This window comes from Camarhynchus parvulus, chromosome 6 (assembly GCF_901933205.1).
Source record: "Camarhynchus parvulus chromosome 6, STF_HiC, whole genome shotgun sequence".
Taxonomy (NCBI): Eukaryota; Metazoa; Chordata; class Aves; order Passeriformes; family Thraupidae; genus Camarhynchus; species Camarhynchus parvulus.
The window spans coordinates 520,899-545,994 of NC_044576.1; the positions used below are offsets into that span (position 1 = coordinate 520,899).

At 51.7% G+C, this 25,096-nt stretch overlaps 1 protein-coding gene across 1 annotated transcript in view; it reads left to right on the forward strand.

Moving 5' to 3' along the window:
- CDH23 (cadherin related 23) overlaps window positions 1-25,096 on the forward strand; it is a 202,492-nt gene that overhangs the window by 103,246 nt on the left and 74,150 nt on the right. Inside the window, 3 exon segments of the mRNA XM_030951192.1 lie at window positions 861-1,049; window positions 9,114-9,263; window positions 10,004-10,162. Of these exon segments, the coding sequence (XP_030807052.1) occupies window positions 861-1,049; window positions 9,114-9,263; window positions 10,004-10,162 (498 nt within the window).

Below are 25,096 nucleotides of genomic sequence, written 5' to 3' on the forward strand. Positions count from 1 at the left end.
AGGACCCAAAATGTTCCCTGCTGCTCTCATCCTGGAGCACACAGTGAAAATACAGCTGGATTGCTCCTCGCTGGGATCAGCCTGTTCTGCTGCTGTGTGCAGAAGCGGTGAATAGCAATGAGCCGTGTGGGTCGTGAGAGCGTTGCTTTTCCATGCCCACAGCAAAGCAAGATTATCCAAAGGACAAGAGGAGGGACTCGCCTTGAAAAGGCTGTTTCATGAGTCCTGCTTCTCTGGCATTAAAATCTGCAGTCTCTTTTTGGGAAGGCAGAATTAAAGTCCTTCTTGAGACAGAGGTGTGATGTGGACTCATGACTCAGCTCTGTATTTAGACACGTGCTGCCAAACCTATTTTAAGGTCCAAGTCTTCTTTTCCTCTGGTGCCCTAGTTTTCCATCCCTATGTTTTTCAGCAAATTGAGTGGTTCACCGTCAGCTCCCAGTCCCACATCAGGGATGGCAGAGGAGAGAGCAGGAGTGCTCTTTGCCCCTTATTTTGTGGTCTGTCCCCTACATCTCACAAGGAACGTTTTTTTGTTTGAATGTTTGTGGCAGGGAAATCTCCTACTTGTTCTTGTGTGACTCCAAGTCCTGCCAACCTGTTGCAGGAGAACTTGGCCACAGCCATCCTAAGGGAAACGTTAAACCCCTGGGAAGGTTTTTGTGAGACTAAAGCATGAGTGATGGGAAAGCTGGGCCAACATCTCTGTGTGTTAATGGAACGATGGCAGAGCCACTTGGAAAATCCTTCCGTGGCAAAGTGGAGGATGAGAAAGCTGCAAGAGTGTCCACTGTGCACACTTTCCTTATATTCATTCCTTCTGGAGAACAAAGGCTGCCCTGTTTTCTGTTTCCTTGCAGGGGACAGAGCTGAACGACGACCGCACGCCCTCCAACGCCAGCGTCACCACCACCTTCAACATCCTGGTCATCGACGTCAACGACAACGCGCCCGAGTTCAACAGCTCCGAGTACAGCGTGTCCATCCCAGAGCTGGCCCAGGTGGGCTTTGCCCTTCCCCTCTTCATCCAGGTGCAGGACAAGGATGAGGTGAGGTTTCCTCTCCCTCCTTTGCGGGGTAGCACTGGTTGGGTTTTGGGGTGGGCAGGGGAGAAGTCACTGCATGGTTCTGTCCCAACACCCCCTTTTCCAGCTCTCACTGCTGCCATTGCTCTGTTTGCTGTGTACCCCCAGTCCAATTTCCCCCTCCAGTGTGCAGGCACTAATGCAGTCAGGATTGCAGGGCCCCTGAGAGCCAGAAAATAGGATTGTCTGGGAGGCTGATCCCTGGCTGCTTCTGAAGGCTCTTGTCAGGCACTGCTTTGCCAGTCTGGTTCAGCAAAGGAGGAGTTTTCCTTCTGGGCTCCTAGGGGGGACCTGCCAGGGACAGGGAAGGCAGGAGCCCCAAGCTAAGTCAGGGAGGATGTAGGAGATGCCCCTCAGAGTGGGGAGGACTGGGATGCCAGTTCATCACTGCAAACAAGGCAGGAGCTTTGGAGGCTCGTTCCTCCCACGTGTCAGCGGAGCTCCTGTTCGTCACGCGCCGATCCGTGCCGTGTTTGGGATTGCAGCCTCTGTTCCAGCCTTGGGCTCCCAGCCTTCAATTACTCTGATTATTTGACTTGTGCACTTCACGTCTGGCTGCTCCTGTGTGCTGGTCCCCCCCCAGCCCCGCCACGCTGCCTGCTCCAAAGCAGTGCTGACACCTCATGGTGAGCTGGCCAAAACCGCTGGGAAAGGCTCTGCCCGCAGGCTCCTGCTGTTCCTCTTCGGGCTGAGCAGGAGATGAGGGCAGAGGGTTTGTCAGAATAAATGCCATCATAAATGGGTTGGGTTGGAAGGGACCTGAAAAATCAGCTCATTCCAACCCCCCTGCCACGGGCAGGGACAGCTTCCACTAGAGCAGGTGGCTCAGAGCTCCATCCAGCATCACCAGGATGTTTACCTGATGCTTCAGGTAATGGGAAACAAAACATCCCCACCCCCAACCCCCAAATCCTCGTGGGTCAGTTAAAATGTGCACCTTTAAGTTGCCTTTTCTGGCTGAGAAGATGGACTTGATATTCCCCAGCCCTGGGTGGAGCTCACCCCGTCTCGTCAAGCCACCCAGAAATCCCATTTTTTTCCATCTGAAGTGATTATGACACAGGACTAATAACTTACTGGTGACATGATGTCACCACGCAGGAGTTATGAGTTCAGCCTGAAGAGGTGCAGATGAGCTATTAAGCAGATAAAGAGACTGTTTTTTCTTGAAAATGTCAATTGCTAATAAAGAAGATATGGATATGACAGATGCTTAGGATAGTTTCTGAATAGAGCTGCTGTCGTGCTTGCTGAGAGATGTCAGCAGATCCATTCTTGAAGGGCATTGTAACACTTCTGTTTGTGCCACCAGGATGAAGGATCTGTCATTATTTCTGGTTAAAAGCTCATTTTACTGGAGTGACTCCCATTCAAGAATTCACTTTTCAGCCTTGCTAATTTTAAAATGGGAGAATAAAAAATAGCCTCGCCTTCCCCATCGCAGCAGCAAAAAATACACGCTGTTCTTTTGATGTATTTCTTTAACTTCCTGAGATTTCCCCAAAAGAATTAGCTGAGATTTTCAAAACTGCTGAGAGAGGATCTCTCGTGCTAAGGGAGTCTGAAGGAGTTTTGCTGTACATGTCCTGAGAGACCATCATATTAACACAGATTGCTTTGACCGTGGCATTATTTTCACTGATAAGAAGCAGAGGAGAGCTGATTCTTGGAATATCTGGGGGAGGAAAGTTATAAGCAATTGGTTACTTTTTTTTCCTGCATTATCCTGTGATGGATCTTCCTTATTTCCTCTCATGGATGCTTGCAAGTGGGTTAACTGTCAAGGTAGCACTTTGGGGGGGAAAAAAAGGGAAAAGATGCCCGGCTTGTGAAAAAGATGTGTATGAGATAGAAGTAGGACTGCACCTGCAGGCAGCACTGCTTCCCAGAGAAGTATTTGTGGAGCCCTGAAGACCCACCAAGTTTCAGTGAAACAAACTACAGGAAGGTTAGAGAGTTGCCTGGAAGAGATATTTTGGATGCTCAAGTGCCCCGTGAGAGCTGTGAGGGGTTTACAAACCATCTGGATTCGAGGTGGCTGAGGTGGCACCAGGCTCTCTCTTCTCTCTGTGGGTGCAGGGGTGGAGGGATGTGTTGGCAAGGGCCGAGAACTTCAGGCAGGGATGTGACTGAGGACGTGGCTGACAGAAGCTGTTCTGGCAGCACTGGAGATGACACGACTCATTTGTGTGAGGGGCAGAGGGAAACCAGAGGAGAGTTGTACACATCTCCAGGGAAAGCAGGGAGAGAAACAAATGAGAGCAGATGGGTTGAGACACGGGAAATCAAAACCAGAGTCTTCGGGAAGATCACTTTGCTGGAGTTTGTCTCCTGCCTCCCACCTTATGTCACAGAGTCCTGGGAGATTCCCTTGGCAGATTGATTTATTTCCTGAGCATGGAAAATTCAGGCATTGCTCCTTTAGCCCTCCAGCTGATTGAGGGAGCAGCCTGGACTCTACTCCATGCAGGGGTCCTGTGGGTCTGGGTGGTTTATTGGGGAGCCTTCCTGTCATTGTGCCTTTGTAGAGCTGGGGAAAGGGCTGTCACATGGGTCTGGCCTTTAACACACACCGTGTGGGCTGCCAAGGCTGTTAAACAAGGCTTTTCAAAGCCAGGCCCACACAGCCTTTTTTTAACCGTGGGGTTTTTGGCCTTTCTTTCTTCTGGTGTGTTTTGCACAAACTGAAATGATGGCTTTTGGAAGGAGTCAGATTAAACCATTCAGCAAAGCACTTAAAAATGCATTTCTGAGGCACACAAGACCACACTTGAAAGCCTATGCCTGGCTTTCCCTCTGTGCTGTAAGTGCCTTTCTGCAGCTCAGCCGGCATTAACCTCTCAGACAAGGTTCCCAAGCAAGTGTCTCCAAGGAGAAGCCCTTCCTCAGAGCCCAGCCCCTGCAAACTCCCAGATTTCACCCCCAAACGTGGCCATGGTCTTGGGGCTGTGAGGTGGGATGGGGATCTCCTCAAGAGGAGGCAACTGAGCTGAGCTGAGGTGGCCCCACAGATGGATTTGGAGGCAGCCAAGAGGTGTTCAGCCAGGTGTGCTGCTTTTCCTTTCTGCATTCTCCAGGATTTACTGAAAGGGAAATGAGTACACAGGGTTTGCACAGGGTTTTTGATCCAGCCTTCTCGAGCAACCTGTCTTGTGGAAGGTGTCCCTGCCCAGGCCATGGGGCTGGAATGAGCTGAGATTTACCATCCCTTCCAACCCAAACCATTCTGGGGTTCTGTGAGCCAAGAGAAAAGCACTACCTGCCGTGCAGCTGAGTTTCTCTCCCTGCCAGATAGAGAGCAGACCCCTGAGCAGCTTTCCCAAGCCATTCAAGAGCTGCTTAGGAAAATCCATTGAGGTTTCCCAGTGCTCAGGCTGAGCCTGCACTCAACTGGAGCCCCCCAGGCTGTGGCTGGGTTCTCCTCATTCACGTTGTGGTGGTTCTGCAGGGGGGAATAAATCCTGTGTGTGAGGCAGGAGATTAAAGCACTGACTTATCTGCTTTTACAGCAAGGTTTGTTTCCAGGTTGAGAACAAGAGCCCTGAGCTGGGGAACAGGTTGGTGTTAATTCAGAGGGCTCATCTGCTGCTGGGCTGGAATCTGGGAGAGATGGATGTTGATTTGAGATATGGATGCTGATTTGAGAGATATGGATGCTGATTTGGGAGACATGGATGCTGATTTTGGAGACAGAGGTGTCATTTTTAGATATGCTGGTGGCTTGATGCAGTATCACAGGGAGAAGGCAAGGGTTTGGCCATCCAGGAAAAGGAGCAGGGCATCCTTTGGGGCATCCCCCATTTCCTAATGGCTCCGAGCTCCATGGATTCCTGTTAGGGGAAGCAGCAGCCTGCCCTGCCAGGGCATGCCAGGGAAACCAGCTCTACATGGTTGAGTGAAGAGAAAGAAAAGGGCAGAAGCTGTCTGAAGCACCACCATGATGGCCTGACATTTTAAAATCATTTTGAAACAATTCTCTAAAATAAGCATATCGAGGAAGGTAAATGGGGAATTTTAAATAAGGAAAATCTGGGCCTTGGGAAAACGCTCTCTTTGTTGCACAGAGCTCCACCAGAGACCCCCACCAGGATATCCTGTGTGCCCATGAGTGTGCAGGTGGCAATATATGATTCATCCAGAGCATATATATGCATATGACAGGCACAAGCACTATAAATATGATCTACATGGCAAGGAAACTGTAAAGGGGAATTGACGGTACACGAGTATTCTCTCCCAAAAGTGCCAGCTGCCAGTCGGGCTGAATTAGATTTCACAGGGGTTTTTGCAATACATGGAATTCACCAGCAAATTACCCTTAAAGAGGGAAAATCAATCATTTGGAGCAGAGATAAGCTGAAGGCGAGGCAGCCTCGGATTGATCCCCGTCTGTGCAGGCGTGTGTGGAATTCAGCAGATAACCTGGGGAGAGCAGGGAAGGAGAAAACTCCTCCAGGAGGGAGGGAGCAGGCAAGGGCTGACACTTAGGAGGGACAAAAAGATGGGAGAATAGGGCTGCTAGCATGGGGAGGAGGATCAGAAGGGTTGGGGAGCATTTTGCTGCAGGCATCCTGCATTGCCTGCCAGCCCAGTGAGTTCCTTAGGGATGCAGGGGACAGGAGCCAGTGCCCAGGGAGCTGTCAAAAGGGTTATTGGCACAGGGTGGGAGAGGGGTGCTGGGATCCCAAGCTGGCTGGGCAGTGGGAGAGAGGCAGGCAACACCCAGAGAGGCTGTTCTGAGTTAAATGCTTTGGAATGGGTGCAGGGAATAACCCCCCTCATGCCCTGTGTTTTCAGAGGAAGGATTTGTGTCTGACTCACTAGAGCCAGGCCTGAGTTATCCTACACAAAAGGCACTAATTCCTTTCAAAAAAACCCCAACTTCTTCTTTCCCCTTCCTTCACCTCCACTCCCGAACTCTCAGCTCTTTCCTTTCTTTGGATTAGAACACAAACAGAATTTGAATGAATTCAGAATGAAGGATATTAAATCCTCTGTAGCTTGTTGTAGGTAATAGCCCAGAAAGTGCCTAGAAAGTGGCTGGGAGGAAAGCTGGAGTTGCACTGGATTTTGTGCTTCAGGAAGGCAGGGCTCTCCATTTTGGAAAAGCAAATTGCACTGAGGGACCCAAAGGCAAATCTGTACTGAGGCAGCATGAAAAGGACAAAACTGAGGATTCCCAGGCTGCTTTTCCCAAGTCTAGTTCACTTTGTGCTGAAAATGATTGCAGGAAATCAGCCTACCAAAGCACCTCAGGGAATGGTTCTGTCTGCTTGCCTAGGGATTTGGTTTATTTTATTTTTTACTCTGTTTTCTTGTGTAGCCATTGGTAAGTGATGCTAAACATTTGCTGTGACTGCTGGAAGGTGGACTCATTCCTGAAGCATTTCTGGGTGTGCTGCCACGAGGAAGGGGCTGTGTGGGAGCATTAGTGATGGATGAAGCCAGCAGGTGATAGTGTGTGGAAAAGCAGCAATAAAAACAATGATCCATCCTCAGTGCCAGCTGAAAGAGCTGATGTGGCTGCCCCAGCCTCCCGGTGGGAGCAGGAATTTCCTGCTTTGTGGTGAACTCTGCCACATGAGCGTGGCTTGCAAGCTAGGAGAGCAGATTTTTGTCCATGAATCACAGCAGGTGTATGAGCAGGTCCCACCTGAAGCCTCAGACCTGTGGGGTGACAGCTGTGCCCACCTGCTGCCATCTCACACCTGAGCTCCTGCCCTTGCCTGCCAGGCTCCTGCCTGTGCCCTGGGCTCCCCCCCTGGAATTTCAGAGGGGATTTCAGCCTGCCAACCGGGCCTGTCACAAATTGTCCAAAAATGCTGCGTGATCAGCCAGGGGTGGGTTTTTGGAAGCAGGGTTTGGGTGTGAGGTTGGTGTGGCAGTTCCGGTTACGCGCTCTGCGAAGAACAAAGCCCTAATTACACCCAACTGCAGCTCCAGTTGCCTTTGAGCTGAATCAACACAAAATTTCCCTCCGTTGTGGTGCTGCCTGAGAGATTTGATTGCCAGGAAGGAGGCAGTGGGCAGCAGCCTTGAGCCACGGCATGGGCAAGCCCCGAGTGCTGGCATGGGATGAGAGGAGCTGGAAAACGCGCGGCTGCATCCCGGCGCTGGGTGATAGCAAACTTCCCTCCTTCCAAAACCTGCTTTTTATGGGTCCATTTGTTTCAGAGGGAGACAGGTTTATTGTGGGAGGGTTGCTGAGCTTTGGCAGGCTGCTCCTTAATTTGTGGCTCTAAAGGAGGACAAGGGGCTCGGTTTGTTTGCAGTGGTGGGGAAAAACTCGAGCCATGCAGGAGCTGGGAGGTCAGGGGATGGAGAGGGGAATGAGCACACAAACAGGTCACTGATAACATCCTCATCCTCACCCTTGGCACTGCAAGGAGATGATGCAGGCTGTGATCACTGCACACCAGGACCTTGGAGAGCCCGGGGATGCAGCGCTTGTTTTTCCTCTTCCCAACCACGCTTCAAATCCGTTGTTTGCTCTGGGTGGCAGGAGCAGGTAGGAAGGGGTGAGGGAAATGTAAGCAGCTCCCTGTGGCTTCCTCTGGAGTGGGGGGTCCTTGCTGTGAGCCTGGCTTAGCCAGGCCCTTCTGCTGGGCAGCTGATAACAATTTGAATATTCAGATGTGCTTTCAGGCATCCGCAGGGGGCTCGCAAGCTCTGGGAACCAGGAGCAAGGAAAGCAGCATGGGGGCCCAGGCAAAAAAATAAATAGCTGAATAAATATATAAATGGCAACTTCGCAGCAGCCCTCCCCAGAGGCAGCTGCATCCCCCTTCTCCAGACCTCACATGGGGAGACTGAGGCACTGGAGGGGCTGCTAATTAGGGATAGTGGGTATCTGGAGCTGATCTCCTTCCCCAGCTAGAGGGGAATTAATCCACCTGGCTCTCTTCCTGCAAATACTTGGATTTCTTTTGATGTTTCAACTTTTATCTCGTGCCTCCAACAAACTCACTCTTCTCTGGCTTCCAAGAAAACCCCTTGCATCTCACTGCCACAAAAGGTGCTCTCGTGTACTGCAGGGAGGGTGCAGGCCCTGGGAGGGATCCTGAGGGCTCCTCAGCAGACATGGGCAGGAATTCCTCAGTGGAGTAGCTTTTTGTCACTGGTGGGAAGTGGGAAATGGCCATTTGTTGTAAACTGACATTCTGAGGGTAGGGCACAAAATAGCCTGGGAAGTAATGCTTCCTTCTGCCCTTCTCTGTATCCTCTGCTCCCTCCCTCCCAGGGGTGTGTCTGGGGTGATGGGAACATCCCTCACGACCTCGTTCAGCACTAAAACAGCTCGTGGAAGGTGCTAATCTACCCTGAGATGCTCCCACTGTCCACCAGCAGAGCCCTGCTGGGCCCCTGAGGCACTGGGTGGCCTTGTGTGGTTCTGTGGGTGTCCTGGGGGCTTGCTCCTGCTGTGGGGCTCCCCTGGGAGATCCTCAGTGTGCCCTCAGCTCCATGGATTGCATGGAGGTGTGCAAGGAGCAGGGCAAGGCAGAGATTCTGCTCATGTCACCCGCTCTCAGCGGTCACACTTAGGCAGCTTTTGCTATTAGTGCCCCTTCGTGCATTTAATTGGCCACTTTTTCTGATAGGAGGGAGGTCATTCAGGGAAAATTGGAAATTCATCTCTGGCAGCTTCTGAGCTTGCTTTTCGTGTGCTCTGCTGGGCTGTGCTCTGGGAAGGGGGCTGTGCTCAGAGCAAGGCTCCAAAAGCATCAGTAGGTCTGTGACCTCGCTGCTTTGCTGGCCGGATCTTGGGAGAGGAGGAGTTTTCCCAGTTCCCACTCTGAGCTGCCTTACTGGGAAAAGCCTTCTGCATGGGAGAGGCACCCAGGCTGTGCCCCCAGCCTGAGGCAGTGAAATCCCAGTGTGTGGCCCCTGTGTGGTGTGTGCACCTTCAGCCAGCAAAAGGAACTTTCCCTCCGTGTGCTGCACAGGCTCATCCCGGGGTGCATTCCCGCTCCCGTCATGTGCACCTGGATTTTGTAAATAAAACACCAACCTTGCTCTTTCCTTTCCCAGGGACCCAACAGCGTTTTTGAGGTTTACATGGTGGGCAACAACTCCAACCACTTCATCATCTCGCCCACCTCCGTCCAGGGGAAGGCGGACATCCGTGTGCGCGTGGCAGTGCCGCTGGACTTCGAGACCATTCCCCGCTATGAATTCTCGGTAAGGCTGCACCCCTGGGCTCTGTGGGACAGCCACAGTTTCGAGAATGACCCAAAAATGACCATTCAGCATCTTCCTGTCTCTTGTCCAGTAGCTGAAGAGGGCCTAGGAGAAAGATGGATCAAATATTTCAAATTAGACTGTTGCCATAAGGACAAGAGGGGATGGCTTTGGATGGTTGATTTAAATTAGGTGTAAGGAAGGTTTTTTTCCATGGGGTGGTGAAACACTGGAACAGGATACCCAGAGAGGTGGATGTCTCTTTGCTGGAAATTCAGGGTCAGGTTGGATGGGTCTAGTGGAAGATATTCCTGCCCATGGCAGGAGGTTGGGCTAGGTGGCCTTTAAAGGCTCCTCCCAACCCCAACCATTCTGTCACAATCCCCACTGTGAAACAGCGGAGCACTACAAAACAGCCAAAAAATCGGAAATTATAATAAAGAAGGAGGTGGGGAAGAGATTTGCTCTACACTTTCTCTTTCCAACATTCAAAGGCTCAGCTGCAAGAGCTTAAGCAGAACAGGGCTATAAAAGCTTTATAGAGCATAAAACTTTGTTTTAAGAGCACCTATCAGGCGCCAAAACCCTCCCCGTCCTCCTGGCCCAACTCTGTTGGTGGCTTGCCTTGAGCTGGCTCAGCTGGTGAGGGAGCTGAGGAGAGCCTTGCTTACTCCACTAAAGGATGGGTAACTCTCCCAAGCTTCCCAGCATCTCTAACCTTGCCCTCCTGTTTCACCCAGCTCTTCGCAAACGAGAGCGTGCCAGACCACGTCGGCTTCGCGCGGGTGAAAATCAACCTGATCAACGAGAACGACAACCGGCCCGTGTTCAGCAAGGCCCTCTACAACGTCAGCCTCTTGGAGAACACCACCGTGGGCACCACCGTCGTCCAGGTCCACGTGAGTAGGAGCATCCCAGCTCCCTCTGCCGAGTCCCTGGCACCTGTGCTGGCTTTGTGGCGTCCCTCTCCAAGGGTGAGCCTGGAGAGGGAGCACTAGGAGATGCTGGTGGTGGGGTTCACCTGCTGGGAAACCTGAAGTCCTCCTGAAAAGCTCTGATAACCAAAATCACTAAAGCCCAACCAAGCCAAAACAACCATTTTTAACACGACAATGCGTTTGATTTGCCTTGAAGTGTCTGCAGAAAAATGGTTCTCCAGGGAGGTGTGGAAAGTAATCCTAGCTCCGTGATCCCTCCTCTCTGCTTTTTTTGCCCCAGAAGATGGAAGGTTGGCGGGGTGTTGGCTTCTCATGGGCTTTTGGAGCAGATGTCCTGACCTTTCCTGTTCTCTGGAAGATGTGTGTGTGTTTCCTGCCACACCAGGAATTCAAAGAGAGAAATGCACTGTATTTCATCTGCAGACACCGACCCCAGTGGTCACGGTGCCCCTGGTGTGGCTTTTCTCACTGTCCTCCTTGGGAGCATCATCTTCCGCAACCAACCGAGGTTGGTGACACCATTAAAAGGGCAAAGGATGGAAAAGGAGGCGAATGGCTCTGTTTAGGAGGGCGTGGTATTACATGGCTGGCAGCAGAGCAGAGGCAGGCAGAGGTGTGGTGATAACAGGGAGCGTTTCCATAGGGCTCGTTTCCTCTTCTCTGGGTTGGTTGGAATCCTCATGGAGAAGAGACATTTCCTGGTGCAAGAACCACAACAAAACCCTGTGCTGAAATACCATTGGAAAACGTATCAAAGCTCCTCTGGGATGGGGAATATCGCAGCAGGGAGCACCAAACCCCCTGCTACACTTCAGGTGTGCTACTGCCACTACCATTAGTTGTGAATGAGTTTGCCTGGCTCCGTCTCCAATGCATTTGCTCCAGCTGCCCTCCTGCCCCCTCCTTGTCCCCTGCTGTCCCCAGGCACAGCCCCTGGTCTCCCATCCATGCAGGAATGCCCACTCAGAGGATAAAAGCCTGGACAAAAGAGTGGGGTGCATGTGCCTGTGTGTAAGTGTGTTTACTTTACAAACAGATGGTGTGAAACTGTATAGAGCCCCCGAGCTGTTCCCATCTGACAGTTATTAATATTTCAAGCAGATGTTTAGCTAGTCAGGCAGTCAGACACTAAACAATGAGATTGTTACTGCGTCTCCTCTTTCCCCAGCTAACTTCCAGCTATGCCAGCATTTCAGAGCGAACACAAAATGCCAGGAGTTGAATCTTCTATGGTAAATCAGAATGGATGCAATTAGCACTGAAATCCAAATTGCCCCCCCCAGCTGATCCCAAACTTTTAACAACCCTCATAAAGTACCAGCTCCTCCTGCTGTGGCCGCTTGCCTCTGAGCTGCAGCCCTCTGGTCGCTGCCCATCTCTCCACCTGTCCCACATGCTGCAGACAAAAAGCCTGCTTTCCTTGCTAATAAATCCCTCCTCTCCTTTTCTGCCTTCTTTTCCACTTGCTCAGGAATATTCCTGGATATTCACACATAAGGGTTAGTGTGACTGTGTTCACAGGGGTCTTAGGATGAGGGAAGAGACAAGGATCTGACTCCATGTTTCAGAAGGCTTGATTTATTATTTCATCATATATATTATATTAAAACTATACTAAAAGAATAGAAGAAAGGATTTCATCAGAAGGCTAGCTAAGAATAGAAAAAGAAAGAATGATAACAAAGGCTTGTTTCTCAGCTCTCTGTCCCAGCCAGCTGACTGTGATTGGCCATTAATTAGAAACATCCAACATGAGACCAATCACAGATCCACCTGTTGCATTCCACAGCAGCAGATAATCAATGTTTACATTTTGTTCCTGAGGCCTCTCAGCTTCTCAGGAGCAAAAATCCTAAGGAAAGGATTTTTCATAAAAGATGTCTGTGACAGGTTAGAGATGGGGTTTTGGAGAAAGCCTGGCCAGCCATGTGCCATGCCCACTTCTTTGGTGGCTGCTGGATGACATCCTCATGAAAGGGGACTTCTCTTGGCTCCTCTGTTTTTGTGCTCCTTTGTGCAAAAAAGTCCGAGGTTGGAGAGACAGTGGGGCTCAGGGTGCTGAGGATAAATCAGGTGGCTTGTGGGGTCAAGCAAATGGATGAGCAGGGATGAAGAGGGGAGTGGTTGCTGAAGGGTGGCAGCAGGCTTGGGGCCAGCTGCTGCTGGAGATGGCCAGGCACAGCTGGCAGGACAGAGCAGTGCCTGCAGCACCTTCCTGGCAGGGAGACAAGCAGCTAAAACCACGGGAGCTGAGGCAAGGGGAGGTCACTGATCTGCCCAGCCCAGCATTCTGGGGAAGGAGGATAAGTTGCTTCCAGCAGCCCAGAAGCCCCTGGGCTGTTTGCCCACCCTCCAGTGAGTGCATCCTGGCTATCTCACCTTGGCTGTCGCTAGGAAAGGAGGGGAAAGGCTCTCCTCAATGCCACCCTCTCCAGGCTGCCCTCAGCATGGCCAGCTGAAAGGGAAAGGCAGAAGGAAAGAGCAAGTAGACTTCATTTGCTGTGACAAATGGCCGTTTGTTTCTACAGCACTTCAGCTCCTCATGTCAGTGACAGCAGAGAAACACTGCCTGTTACACGTATAAATCAGCTGTAAAACAACCCCAAGTGCAGGCAGCCGGCAGGGAGCCAGAGCTGCTGCCTGCTCTCTGCTCCCTGCCTCCTTCCCTTTGCCCAGGGAGGAGCAGGATCAGATCCTTGAATCCCTGGGCAAACCTCAGCCCTTTCCCTGGCACAGCACAACCTTGTCCAACCTCCAAGACTTTGTTTGCTCTCTGCTTAGCATTCCCTCCATCTCCCTGTCCATCCATCTATCTGTTTAATTCTGGGCCCGAAAGGCATTTGTTGTTTAGGCTCAGGTGGTCATTTGCTTGCACAAGAACACCTGGGGAGGCCAGGCTCCATGGCAGCAGCTCCTGCCCTGTGTGGGGAGCCCACAATGTGCCCAAAAGCAGCTTCCTCTCCTGCCTCCATGCTCTTGGGGCATGAGGACAAGCTGAGGGAGCTGGGAAAGGGGCCCAGCCTGGAGAAAGGGAGGCTCAGGGGGGCCCTCCTGGCTCTGCACAACTCCTGACAGGAGGGGACAGCCAGGTGGGGTCGAGCTCTCTTCCCACTTAACCAGTGACAGGACAGGAGCAACAGCCTCAAGTTGTGCCAGGGGAGGTTTGCATGGATATTAGGAGAAGTTTCTTCAGTGAGAAGGGTGGTCAGGCATTGGAGCAGGCTGCCCAGGGAAGTGGGGGAGTCACCATCCTTGGAAGTGTCCAAAAACCACATAAATATGGGTTGTGGGTGCGTGGTGGGCTTGGCAGTGCTGGGTTCATGGTTGGACTCGATGATCTCAGAGGCCATTTCCAGCCTTAATGATTCCATGACTGTTTACATATGTGATAAGCCCCTTAGGCCACAGTTTCCTGGTTTTGCAGTGTGAAGGACTCCTTACTCCAGCCAAAGCTTCCAGGCCATATAAATCGTGGCTGTTTGGAGTTCCATGTCCGTTGCACATCCGTGACAACTGAAGCAGCCTGTCCAGAGCTCTGCAGTTGTCAGAGGCCTTTCTCAATGCAAACTTCATTTTTTCCCTACCCTGGTGTGCCAGGAAAAGGCAGGCTGGAAAGGCTTGGAGGTCCCACACAGCAGCAAACACCTTCTGTGAAGCAGGAGCAAAGCAGGCAGGTGAGCAGAGCTCATCCTGAAGAGATGGACCAGTTCTGCCCCAGTACCAGCAGATATTGAAATACAATTTTTTTTTTTCTGAAACAACTGGCCATGAAGCCTTTTAATAACATAACAGAAAAGGTCAGGGAAAGTATTTCACACTTCTTGAGCAAGGAGGCAGCCAGTATAACTTCGTGCCTTCCAGGAACGAGGCAGAGAGAGCACACACTGCACCCTGAATTAACTGGGGCTCTGACACCCCCACCAGGTCCTGCCTGCCTGCCTGGTGGCTTTGATGGGTGCTGGCTTTCCTAACAGGAGCAGCCTGGAAGGATGGAGCCTGGAGAGGTGTGGTGAGGTGTGGGGCCTGCTGTGGCTCGGGGCAGAGGGTGTGGGGCTCTGGGATGGGGAGATTTGGGGAAGGACCATGCTGGGGGATGAATGTGCCCAGCTGGAGCCATGATCAGACTGATAGAGTGCTTCAGGTTGGCAGGGACCTTTAAAGCTCATTTAATTCCAACCTCACTGCTGTGGGCAGGGAGACTTTCTGCTAATCCTTAGGTGCTTGAGTCCAGCGGCAGGAGAAGCCTGTTACTCTCCATCCTGCTCCAGCATAATTTCCAGCAGCTGGGAGTTGTACCACTGCTCCACAAGCCCCCTCCTTTAGCACCTCAGCTGGGGCAGGAGAAGAAAAGGAAGGCTGAGAACTCCATGCCCAATGGCTGTGAGGGGGAATGATGCTGGTCTGGCATCAGACACAGCTGCATAGGTCTCTGCTCCTTCCTCTCCCAGGCTTGGAGGCTTTGGAAGCAGTGGAGGGTCTGGAAGCGGTGGAGGGTTTGGAAGCAGTGGAGGGTTGTGGAGGCTCTGGAAGCAGTGGAGGGTTTGGGAGCAGCCCCCTGGGCTCATTCTGCTGTAGCTCCCCTGAGGAGCTCATCTGCAGCCTGGCCAAGGGGGAGAGCAGGAGTGAGCTTTCAGCTGGCAAGGTTTTTTTTGGCTGGAAGAAGCTACATAAACATGGCCTTGCTTCTGAGGTCACCAACACCAACAGGGAGAGGAGGGGGCATTTCAGGCCAGCATCCCCTCCTGTCCCTGGCGTGGTGCTTGGATGGGAAAGCTCAGGGAAGGTGCTGAGCCCTGTGGCATCTCGGGGTCCTGCCTCACTGCAGAGCTGCAGGGTGTGACAGCAGAGAGCACAGTGCCCCTCCAAACCTGCCTTTGGGCACTGCTGCTCTGCCAGCAGCTGCCAGGGGCCTCCCAGAGCTGTGCTCCAGCTGCTGATGGATTTGCTAGACCTGGAGAATGGGGAAGGGGGTTAAGAGGACCCAGCAGGAGGCAGGAATTAAGGGGCGGGAGATCTCCTTAAGCTCCTCGTACTCCACAGATCTGCACAGCAAAGTCCTCCTGAAAAGCTCTGATAACCAAAACCATTAAAGCCCAAACAAACCAAGAGTAACTTGTTTTTAACACAACAATGCATTTGATTTGCCTTGAAGTGTCTGGAGAAAAATGGTTCTCCAGGGAAGTGTGGAAAGTAATCCTAGCTCCGTGATCCCTCCTCTCCGCTTTATTTGCCCCGGTCTGGCTTGGCTGCACAGGCTGGGATCGGTGGCTGTGGGCTCCATCAGCTGGCTGCCAAGCAGCAGAGAGCTGGGGGGATGCTGCTGACCCCCTTCCTGCTCTCCTGCTGGAGATCTGGATGCTGAGAATTTCTGGCTTTCTGTGCTGACAGGCACTGACCCTTATGAGAACACTGCATTGATCTGAGGCTATGGAAAAGCTTCCAAAATGGAATGACAGAACTGGGATTGTGGGTGTGGAGTTTGAATAGAAGTGTGTAATACCACAGGGTGGAATACTTAGAGTTTAAGGGTTTAGAATATAGTAATATATATAAAGAAAGATGGAGGTTTTAGGGCAGAGGCTGGTCCTTCTTCTTCACCTTCTCCTCCATGGGTTTGGGTGATTTTGTTTAATTGGACAGAAAAGTCCTCTTTGTGGGACAGGGAGGCATGGAGGGGCTTGCAGGGGTTGAATTGCCCACTTGTCCTCCTTCAGACCCCACACGAGCATCTCCCAGCAGGCATTGGCCCCTGCTGATCCTGATGCTCTCCTGCCAGCTCTTCCTGGCTCCAGCCAGGTCAGGCATGGAGCAGATCGATGAGCCACGCTTTGGAAACCACACCAGCACCTCTCTGGCATGGTCTATGTAGCTATTTGTCCCAAATCCTTGCTGAGTTCATGACTTCCTTCTCTGTGGGATATCCTCCCCCCAAACCCCCGGGAGGTTACGTGCTCTGCCTTGCCTTGGTGTCCTCCTTGCTCTGAAACTCCTCTGGCCTGGGGTGGGGCTGGGTTTATCCTGGTGACAACCACCCTCAGGGAGTCTGAAATGGGTGTGGGGACTTTTCAGAGCTTTAAATGTACACACACACGCACACTATTTTTGGACAAGCTGCTGGTGGGCTTTCCTCAGTTATCTTTTAGAGACCCTCAGAAACAGTGTCAGCATCCCCAGCAGACCTCAGATTACAAACTGTGGTGCCCAATTCAACCATCAGGCATCGGTTTCAGCACAGGAATGATTCTCTGTATCTCCTGATATGTGGCAGGGCAGGTAAAATAAGCACCGTGTTCCCTCGGGGCTTGATAACCTGAATCTCTAAGGCAGTCTTGTGTGTAAAAAACCCCACTACTTTCCCTGGTTTTTAATGAAATCTGGATTAAAATTTTTAGATTATTTGATGGAGGAAGTGAAGGGATGTTGTCCCTGGTTTTTTTGGTAAATGCATTAGCCTGTGTATTCTTATGTATGGGTGTGCATTAAATATAAATATATATACATATATGGGTTCACATTCCTGAGCAGTCCCTTCCTCCTGCCCTCCATGGGTTGTCCCTCCCTGAACATCATCCCCAGCACATCCATTCACCTGGATTCTCATCTTCCCCCTCCCTGCCACTGCTCTTCCTCGGGAGAAGCCTTGTTAGTAGGAACCTAATGAAGTAAACGTGCTAATTAACCTTCCATTACTCTCCTCATTAAATCAACCTTTAATTTGGTTGGCAAAGTTCCTCTCCTTTACCACCCAGCTGTCAGTTTTCTTCTGCTGCCTCCATCTCTCTTTGGCCTCCTGTTGGGGATGGGAAAATCAATCCCGGCCTGATTTCCTTTCCCCTTCTTTCCAGCCAGCTGTAAACGCCAGTCAACAAGAAAGCAATAATGTACTTTCCCCACCCTGGCAAGGAGAGTTGCAGACATCAATAAACAGCTATTTAGGATGCAAATCACTGTCCCAATCAGCCATCAGCCTTTGAGTTTGGCAGGGATGGTGCCGTGGTCTGTGGGCTCCTGCATCCCCTCGCGGTGCTCCCGCGTCCCACCACGCTGCTTTGCAGCCATCCCAGAGCAGCTGTGGGATGCACAGGGAGCTGCATCCCTCTGGGTTTGTCCCACCCCAAGCCCTGATGTGGGTGGAATGAGGTGCATCCCACCATCCCTGTGGCCAAGGGCCATATAAAGCCAGATGGGGGTTTTAGGGAAGAGGCTGGTTCTCCTTCTGTAGGAGCGTCAGGGGTAGGATGGTCGGGATGGATGGAGATGAGAGATTTTTGAAGTTAGGTTGTGGAACTTGGGGTTTATTGCAAAGGGCCTGGGGCAGGGCCCTGCTGGGAGCTGCCAGCCACAGTTCAGAGCAGGCCTGAAAGAAGAGAGGGGCAGAGAGGATGAGGGGTAAGAGAGAAAGAAGGTAAGAGTGTAAGGGAGTAAAAAAGGTAAGAGAGTAAAAGGGTAAGAGAGCAAGGTTCCCGTTCCAATACAATAAATCTTCTTCTGTGTTGAATATTCTGATTCTCACTAACCAATCTAGTACAAGATACAAATCCTATAGCATTTACATACAGCCTATAAGAATCACTACATTACCATACTGTGCTACATTTTAAACCCTAAAAACTCCTCTTTGGGCCCCTTCTGCCAAGCTGGCAGGGTCCGCTCTGACCCTTGGTCCTGTTTGCAAGCAGAGGGTGTTGTTCCATCAAAAGGGGATCACCTTCAGCTGGCCACACCATTGTTTTCCAGTTGTTCAGTAACTGAGGTATCTCAAAGCTTGCTGTCATTTCCATCTCCTTATAGTTTCCATATTCTCAAAATCTTTTGCCAGACAATCACATTTATGAGGCTTTCCTGTTTCATCTTCCCCAACATTCTTCTTCACCTTCTTCTCCATGGGTTTGGGTGGTTTTGTGTAATTGGACAGAAAAGTCCAATTTCCACCATCCCTGTGGCCAAGGGCACTCTCTGTCCCCCAATACCTGTGGAGTTGCTGCTGTCTGTTGTTTCTTGGTGATCTCCAAAGCTTTTCTTTCCCCTTTTTCTTGAAGAATAAATAAATTCAGGGGGGCAGAAACAGCTGGGGAGTAGTGGAGGCTGCAGCTCTGAGGTGCTGGTGGGTGAGGAGCTCACCCTGAGCTCTGCTTCTCTCTCACGTGCTGATGGTGACTTGAGGACCAGCCTCAAGAGAAAACCAGCTCTGCTCCTAATTTTGGGAAGGTTGCATGGAACCAGGACACAGCAGTTGAAAGCAGGGAGTGAGATGGGGAAATACCTTGGAAATCAGTGGATGGATAAAAAGGCATCCAGGGATCTTCCATAGGGAATGAGTGTGGGATAACCCATCCCCTGTCCCTTTGGTGGCACTTGGGGTGCTCTCCCAGCATTAGGACCAGAGGTGGTCAGCAGGGCTGTCACCATGAGACCAGCACAGGGTTTCTCAACCTTTTTCAACTCTACATTTTGCTCAAGGGGTTGAGTTTGTGTCCCGCTCTGCAGGGAATCTCCTGCCCGACCTACCTTAGGAGTGCCTTGCACCTCCTCTACCTTCTCACATGGGTTATGGAAGCACAGGGTGGGGAAACACTGGGAGGACCCCCAGCCCAGCCTCCTCCTTTCCTTCTGCTTTATGTGGATGGAAAATATCTTGGAAAGTCCTTGCTGCAGAGGAGGAATGGGCAGGGTGGTGGTAACTGGGGACTGCCAGCCAAATGTCCGGGGCAAGCTGGGTGCTGCAGAGGCTCAGATGTGTGGAGAGGATCTAAGAAAGCAGGAGGGCATCCAGAGGGCACTGGTGGGAATATGGAAGCATGGCTCAGCAGTAGCTCGTGGGGGCTGGAGGACTCTCAGCTGGACGTTTCTGATGTCCTCCAAGCCTGGGCTTTGTCCTTTCCTCCAGCCCTTCTCCCCACCTGTGGCCCACACAGCTCTCCCTCCCTGTCAGCATCTTAATTGATCTTGTTGTTCTCAATCCCCCCCTCCCCAGCGCTCCATCTCCAGCTGTGCTTAAACAGAACAAAATCTCTTCCAATTTCCCTGCCGCTTAAAAGAAAATTGAATCCTTTATCTGCAAGGGGAGAGGGAAACTGCAAACACAAGAAACAGTAAAGAGTTAAATAATCAAAGCAGATGATTCCAAATTGCCTGGAAAGTTAAACATGAATGGCTTGGCTTCTTCCTGCGTGCTCCTTGGGTTTTTACAAGTATAAAAATATGCTTGCACTCCTTGTTCCCATTAAATATTCTTATCAAGCCAGCTCTGTAAATAAAGGGAAGGGGAGGAGGGAGTTACCAGGCATGATTGACAGATCTGAAGTCCTCGTCTTTCTGTCAGGGCCCAGTGCTCTTTGGCTGTGTTTATCTCTTTAATCTAAATATCAATCCGTGAGACCGAAATGGGGTGGAATAGGAATCATGACAGCCCGAGTGCTGAGGGGAGAGAGAGAGAGAGACACACACACTTATTGCAGCTTGTGCAGCCTCTCCCCATCCTGATGGAGCTGTCAGGAAAAATGCACAGCTAGAGCAGAGGTGGGAAAACAAAACAAAATCACAGCCTGGCCCCTTCCCCCTCCTCAAACAAAAAAAAAAAGGAAAAACCCAACAATTCAGCCTGTGAGAGGGGAAAGAAAATCAGGGAGCAAATGCAGCCCTGCTCCCGTGCAAATTGCACAAGCAGGCAGCAGGATTCCCCCCATGCCTCCCACTGTTCCCAGCAGGAGATGGGGTTGGTGGTTTTCCTTTGCTGCTGGCTTTGCCCGGTGATTTGGGATGTGGCTGAGAGTTCAAGGGAGAAGCTTTCCCAAGGTGATGCTCTTTGCCACGTGAACACCCCGGCCTCACACCTCCTTCTCAGCACTCCCTTCCGGGCCATCGCTGTCTTCACCTTGGTACATCCTCTCCCAGACTCCTCATGCTTTTACACCCTGTGGAGCCAACACTCCTGGGATTTTAATCTGTATTTAAAGCTGCCCTCAGTCTCTCCCAAAGCATCCAAGGCTGTGATTCCTCGATCAAAAGGCTCCCATGGGAATCAGCACCCAGGGGCTGCTGTTGGCCGAGTGACACTGTGACACAGACAGTGGGCAGATGACCTTGAGCTGCCCCTGGTGCTGCTGACATGCTGAGGCTGGTGTGTGAAGAGGAGGGTGATTTGCCTGAACTGGGAGTTTGGGAACCATTGGATGTACAAATCAGTTGGGTTTTGCCATTCCCTTTCTCCAGGCTGGGATGCAACGTGTTCACGTCCATCTCATGGCAAGGACCTGTCCAGCCCATCCTTCCACCTTTGTTTTTATCCCCCCTGTGCCTGCTGGGCCCCTCACCTGGGCGAGGTGCAGCTGCAGATGATGGTGGCGTGATCGGCTTCCCAGAGCCCTTGCAAACACTTTAGTGATCGTTGAGAATTTATATTTCTTCCGCCAGACTTTGACCTTAATTTCTTCCATTTTGCTGGGCTGTAAAATTCATTAGAGACCCAACAGCGAGGTGATTGAGATGTCAGGCCAGGCAATTGTGGGGTTGTTTAATCGCTGAGATGTACCACTTGCCATTTAGGTGGACAACAGGAGAATATGAAATCAATGTGGTTCATTAGCGGAGAACTTGCACCCAGCTCCAGTAAAACCCATGGACATTTAAATGGTCTTGGGTGTCACCAGTGAAAACCCAGGCTGGAAGAGGCTGTTTGTGTCACTTTTGGGCCATCTGCTATCACCTGGTGTTTTAAAGCCCAGTCTCCAGCCATTCCAGTAAATCGCTGCCCGTTAAATCACGGCTGCCCAGGCAAGTGTTAACCTCGCCTGTGTGGAGCTGATGTTGCAGGGACTGCTGTTATAAAACACAATCAAGAAGGCTCTTGTTTTCCCTGGTGGCTGGCAGAAGAGGTGGGGAAAAGCTCTGCCATTCCCAGGGGGGTTGATTGGCTATTTTTCCCCCCTGTGCGGGTTCAGCACAGCCCTCCGGGGTCATTAGCGCCAATTGAGCTGCTGGCCCCGGGCAGGCCTTGGAGCTGCTGGGGAAGCAGTGGCAGCCCTGCATTGCCTTGATTCCCCACTCCCTCCTTCCCAGCTAATCACTGGAGCCACTGGGCTCCAGAGCCAGCCAGCCACCAGCTCTGATTGCCACCTCCCACCGGGCAGCCTCTCTGTAAAAGCCTGGGAGAGAGCAGGGCCGGGCCAGGCAATGCTGACAAAAGAGCTGTTTCCCCACTGAAGTCATTCCATAATAACTTTAAGTAGGTTTTCCATTGGTTTTCCATTCAGCTTTTGCAGCCCGGTGATTGCATCTCACGAAAGCCCTTGGCCCTTCACATTTGTCTCCTCCGAATCACAAATCAAATCCCAATCCCAGTGGCTACCAGCAGGTAGCTGTTATTCCCCTGGGACCTGAGGTTGCCTTGAGGAAGGGATGTTTGGATGGCTGCCTACTTAATACATGCAGGTTTTGGTGGCTCCAAAAATCAGCCGGATGCCAGGGCATGGCTTCCCACCCTGGAATTCCTGCACCGCATCCTGAGCAGCCCTTGGCTGCCCAGTCAGCCCCAAGCAGCAACTAAATCTTTCCTAGAAAAAAAAAAAAAAAAACCTAGGAAGCAGATGGGAATCCTCCTTCTGTTTGCTTTCCCAAGCCACAGGCACCGTGCTGGAGCAGGCAGGTACGAGGCTCTGCCTGGTCACTCCAGCAGCCTGACAGCTTTTTGACGTCCTGTAATTGCTTTCCTGCCACAACTCTTTTAAGCAGAGAGCTCCTGGCCAAAGCAATTTGTTCCCCATCAATTTTTATTTCCTGCTTTGTGCATGTGAGGGAGGGAAAACAAAGAGGGCGAAGGAGAACAAACAGAGCTGGAACCTGCTCCGGTGGGAAAAGGGGGGGGGGGGGTTCCTCCTCCCCCCCCGCCCCCCTTTTCCTTCCCCCACCCCCCCCCCCCCCCCCCCCCCCCAACCCCCCCCCCCCCCCCCTGCTGGCGTTTTGGGAGGGAAAGCGTCCCCGGGGTCAGGGTTTGGCTCTTCAGCCATGGCAGCCCCCCCCCCCCCCTTTCAGTTTTGACACCCCTCAGGGGTTCCATGGTGGGGTTTGGCTCTTCAGCAGAGGCACCCTGACATCATCCCACCCCTGCCACCAACTTCCAGCTGCTCATCCCTGTCTGGCAGTTTTGGGAGGAGGACTGCGCATCCCAGAGGTTCCATGGGGGGTTTGGCTTTTCAGCCATGGCAGCCCTGATCATCATCCCAACACATTCTGCTCAACCAACTTCCAACTGCTCATCCCTGTCTGGCAGTTTTGGGAGGAGGAGGACTGCTGTCCCAGGGTCTTCACGGGGGATCTGAGCCACCTCGAAGGCTCTTCTTGGTTCTTTCAGCCCGTGCTGGCTCCTCCTGCCGCGCTCCCTGAAGCTGCTGCGAGCGGAGTTAATCTCCGGCAGTTTAAGGAGTCGCTGAGTGGGTCTGGCGGATGATGAATGTCTAAACCATTACCGGGTGAAGCTCCGTGGAGCTGTTTAAAACTGAATTCTCCCATGTAAATTTCTGCTCCATCAATCCTGATGACATGTCAAACATTGCTATTGTTTCCTGAACAAATTGGACGACATGCCCTTTCCTGCAGATTTGCCCGCGAGAGCAGAACCAGCTCCTCGCTTTTGTCTCCTGCTCTGCTGGCCTTGGCCCTGGGTGGGAAGGGTGGATGTGATGGCCCTCGGTGGGACAAAACATCCCAAATATTTGTGCTTGGGGCATGCAGATGGACAGAGAGCCAGGCCTTGGGTATTTTTGTGTGATTTGTGTGCCCACACCATGCTGCAGCTCAGTAAATTAATCCTTTGGGTTATCCAGGCTCCCTCTTCTTGCCACTCTCCCAGAGTTTAGCTGCACAAATGTGGGATTTTTCTTTTTTTTTTTAGAAATGGTCTGTGCTGGTGACAGCTCATAAAAGTACAGATGTGGACCTGCGTTTTCCTCCTGCCCTTTGCAGGCTCCAGTGGGCAAATCCCGCTTTAATATTCCGGGCAGGAGAGGAGAGCCGTAAAAGCCATTTGATTGCTTCTCCAGGTGGAACCCCGAGAAACTTCCAGCCAGATGCCTTTCCTCCCCGGGCTGTGGGGATGGATGCTTGCATGCTGGGGGGGAAAACGAGTCAGTGATTGGGAAAAGCCACAGGAAAACAGCTGGCACCCTGGGATTGCTGACAGCTCAGTGGGATTTGGGGTGTTCTGCAGGCGTGTGCTCTCTCACAGCCCTCAAAGGGAGTGTGTGTTGTCTCCCCAGGGGCTTGAGCAGCTGAGCATCCTTTTTTACCCTTAGAGGGGAAAAAGCTTGGTAATGCAGAAACAGGTGAAGATCCCAAATTAAATATGCTGAGCGTGTGTGGTTTGGCTTTTTTTTTTAGCATGTTCCCTGTCACGCTCAACTAACCTGCTCCATTGCCCAGCATTATCTCCACGATGTGCAGTTGCCAGGAAAGCCATCCAGGCAGCCTCACCTTCCACCTCCCTGGTGTAAATCAGGGACATTCATTAGCCTGGCTGCTGGGGTGGTGGATGGGGCAGAGTCAGGCTGCCCGTCCCCCTGGCTCCTCAGCAGAGGGGCTTTTTGCCTCACTGGCACTTTTGATGTCATCACAGCTTGTGGTCCTGGCTCCCCTCTCCCCAGGGCTCCCATTCCCTCCTCGATAACCTTCTTTTAACCTTCCTCCTTCCCTATCTTTTTTTTTTTTCCCCCTCGTCAGAAGAAAATTACACTTTCCCAGTGTTGTCTGTCACTGCAATAAGCACTTAGGAGTGCAATTGTATGGGGCCAAATGAAGGGAATTCGTTTTGCCCGTGCTTTCTGGGACTGTCAGACCCCCTGTAAATCATTATCTCATCACCAGCCCATCCAGGTGCACGGAAAATGCTTTTCTGGGCTCTACCACTTAGGAATGAATGGAACTGAGGGATTCACAGCCGTTGTGGGTGCAGAAGTAATGGATAGGAAAAAATCCTGGCTGGAAGGATGAGGGCTGGCAGTGCTGAGGGTGCTCGAAAAGCTCAAGGATTTTGGGGAGAGACAACCCAAAAAGGGGCTGGGGGCAGGTGTTAGGATGGGAGATCAAACCCAGAATGAGTTGGCTGAAGGATGCTGGTGTGGGCAGATGGTGGGGTGACCCTCCTTCTCCCCAAGTGTTTCCATATGGAAGAGTTGCCACGCTCTGCCTGGGATGGAGCACCTCCATGGATGTCCTCTGGGAGGGAAGGTGCACCCTAGAGGAGCCTGTCCCCCAGGAGTGGGTGCTGCTCGCTCTTTGAGCATCTCTCCAGGCAGATTTCCATAGATTTGTTCCATTTTACCCAACACAATTCCAATGCCCACAGAAAGCAAATCGCCTCACAGTAGTGGAGAGGCTGGCAGTGCTCGAAAAGTTCAAGGATTTTGGGGAGAGACAACCCAAAAGAGGGGCTGGGGGCAGGTGTTAGGATGGGAGATCAAGCCCAGAATGAATTGACTGAAGGATGCTGCTGTGGGCAGATGGTGGGGTGACCCCCCTTGTCTCCAAGTGTTTCCATATGGAAGAGTTGCCACGCTCTGCCTGGGATGGAGCACCTCCATGGATGTCTGTGGGAATCTACAAAATTAGCGGGTTTTGGGAAAGCCTCTAATTTTGTCCCCCAAGAGTGGGTGCTACTCACTCTCTGGGCATCTCTCCAGGCAGATTTCCACAGATTTGTTCCATTTTACCCAACACAATTCCAATGCTCACAGAAAGGAAATCCCATCGCAGCAGTGGAGAGGAAAATCAGCAGAATCAGTAGGTCTGGAAGGCTGGATCCTCCAGAGCACCCTTCAGCTGGCACCAAGCAGCAGGAGGTCACTTCTCAGCCTGGGAAAGTGTTTGGGGAGGAAAACTTAGATAATCCTGGCTGGTTTTCCT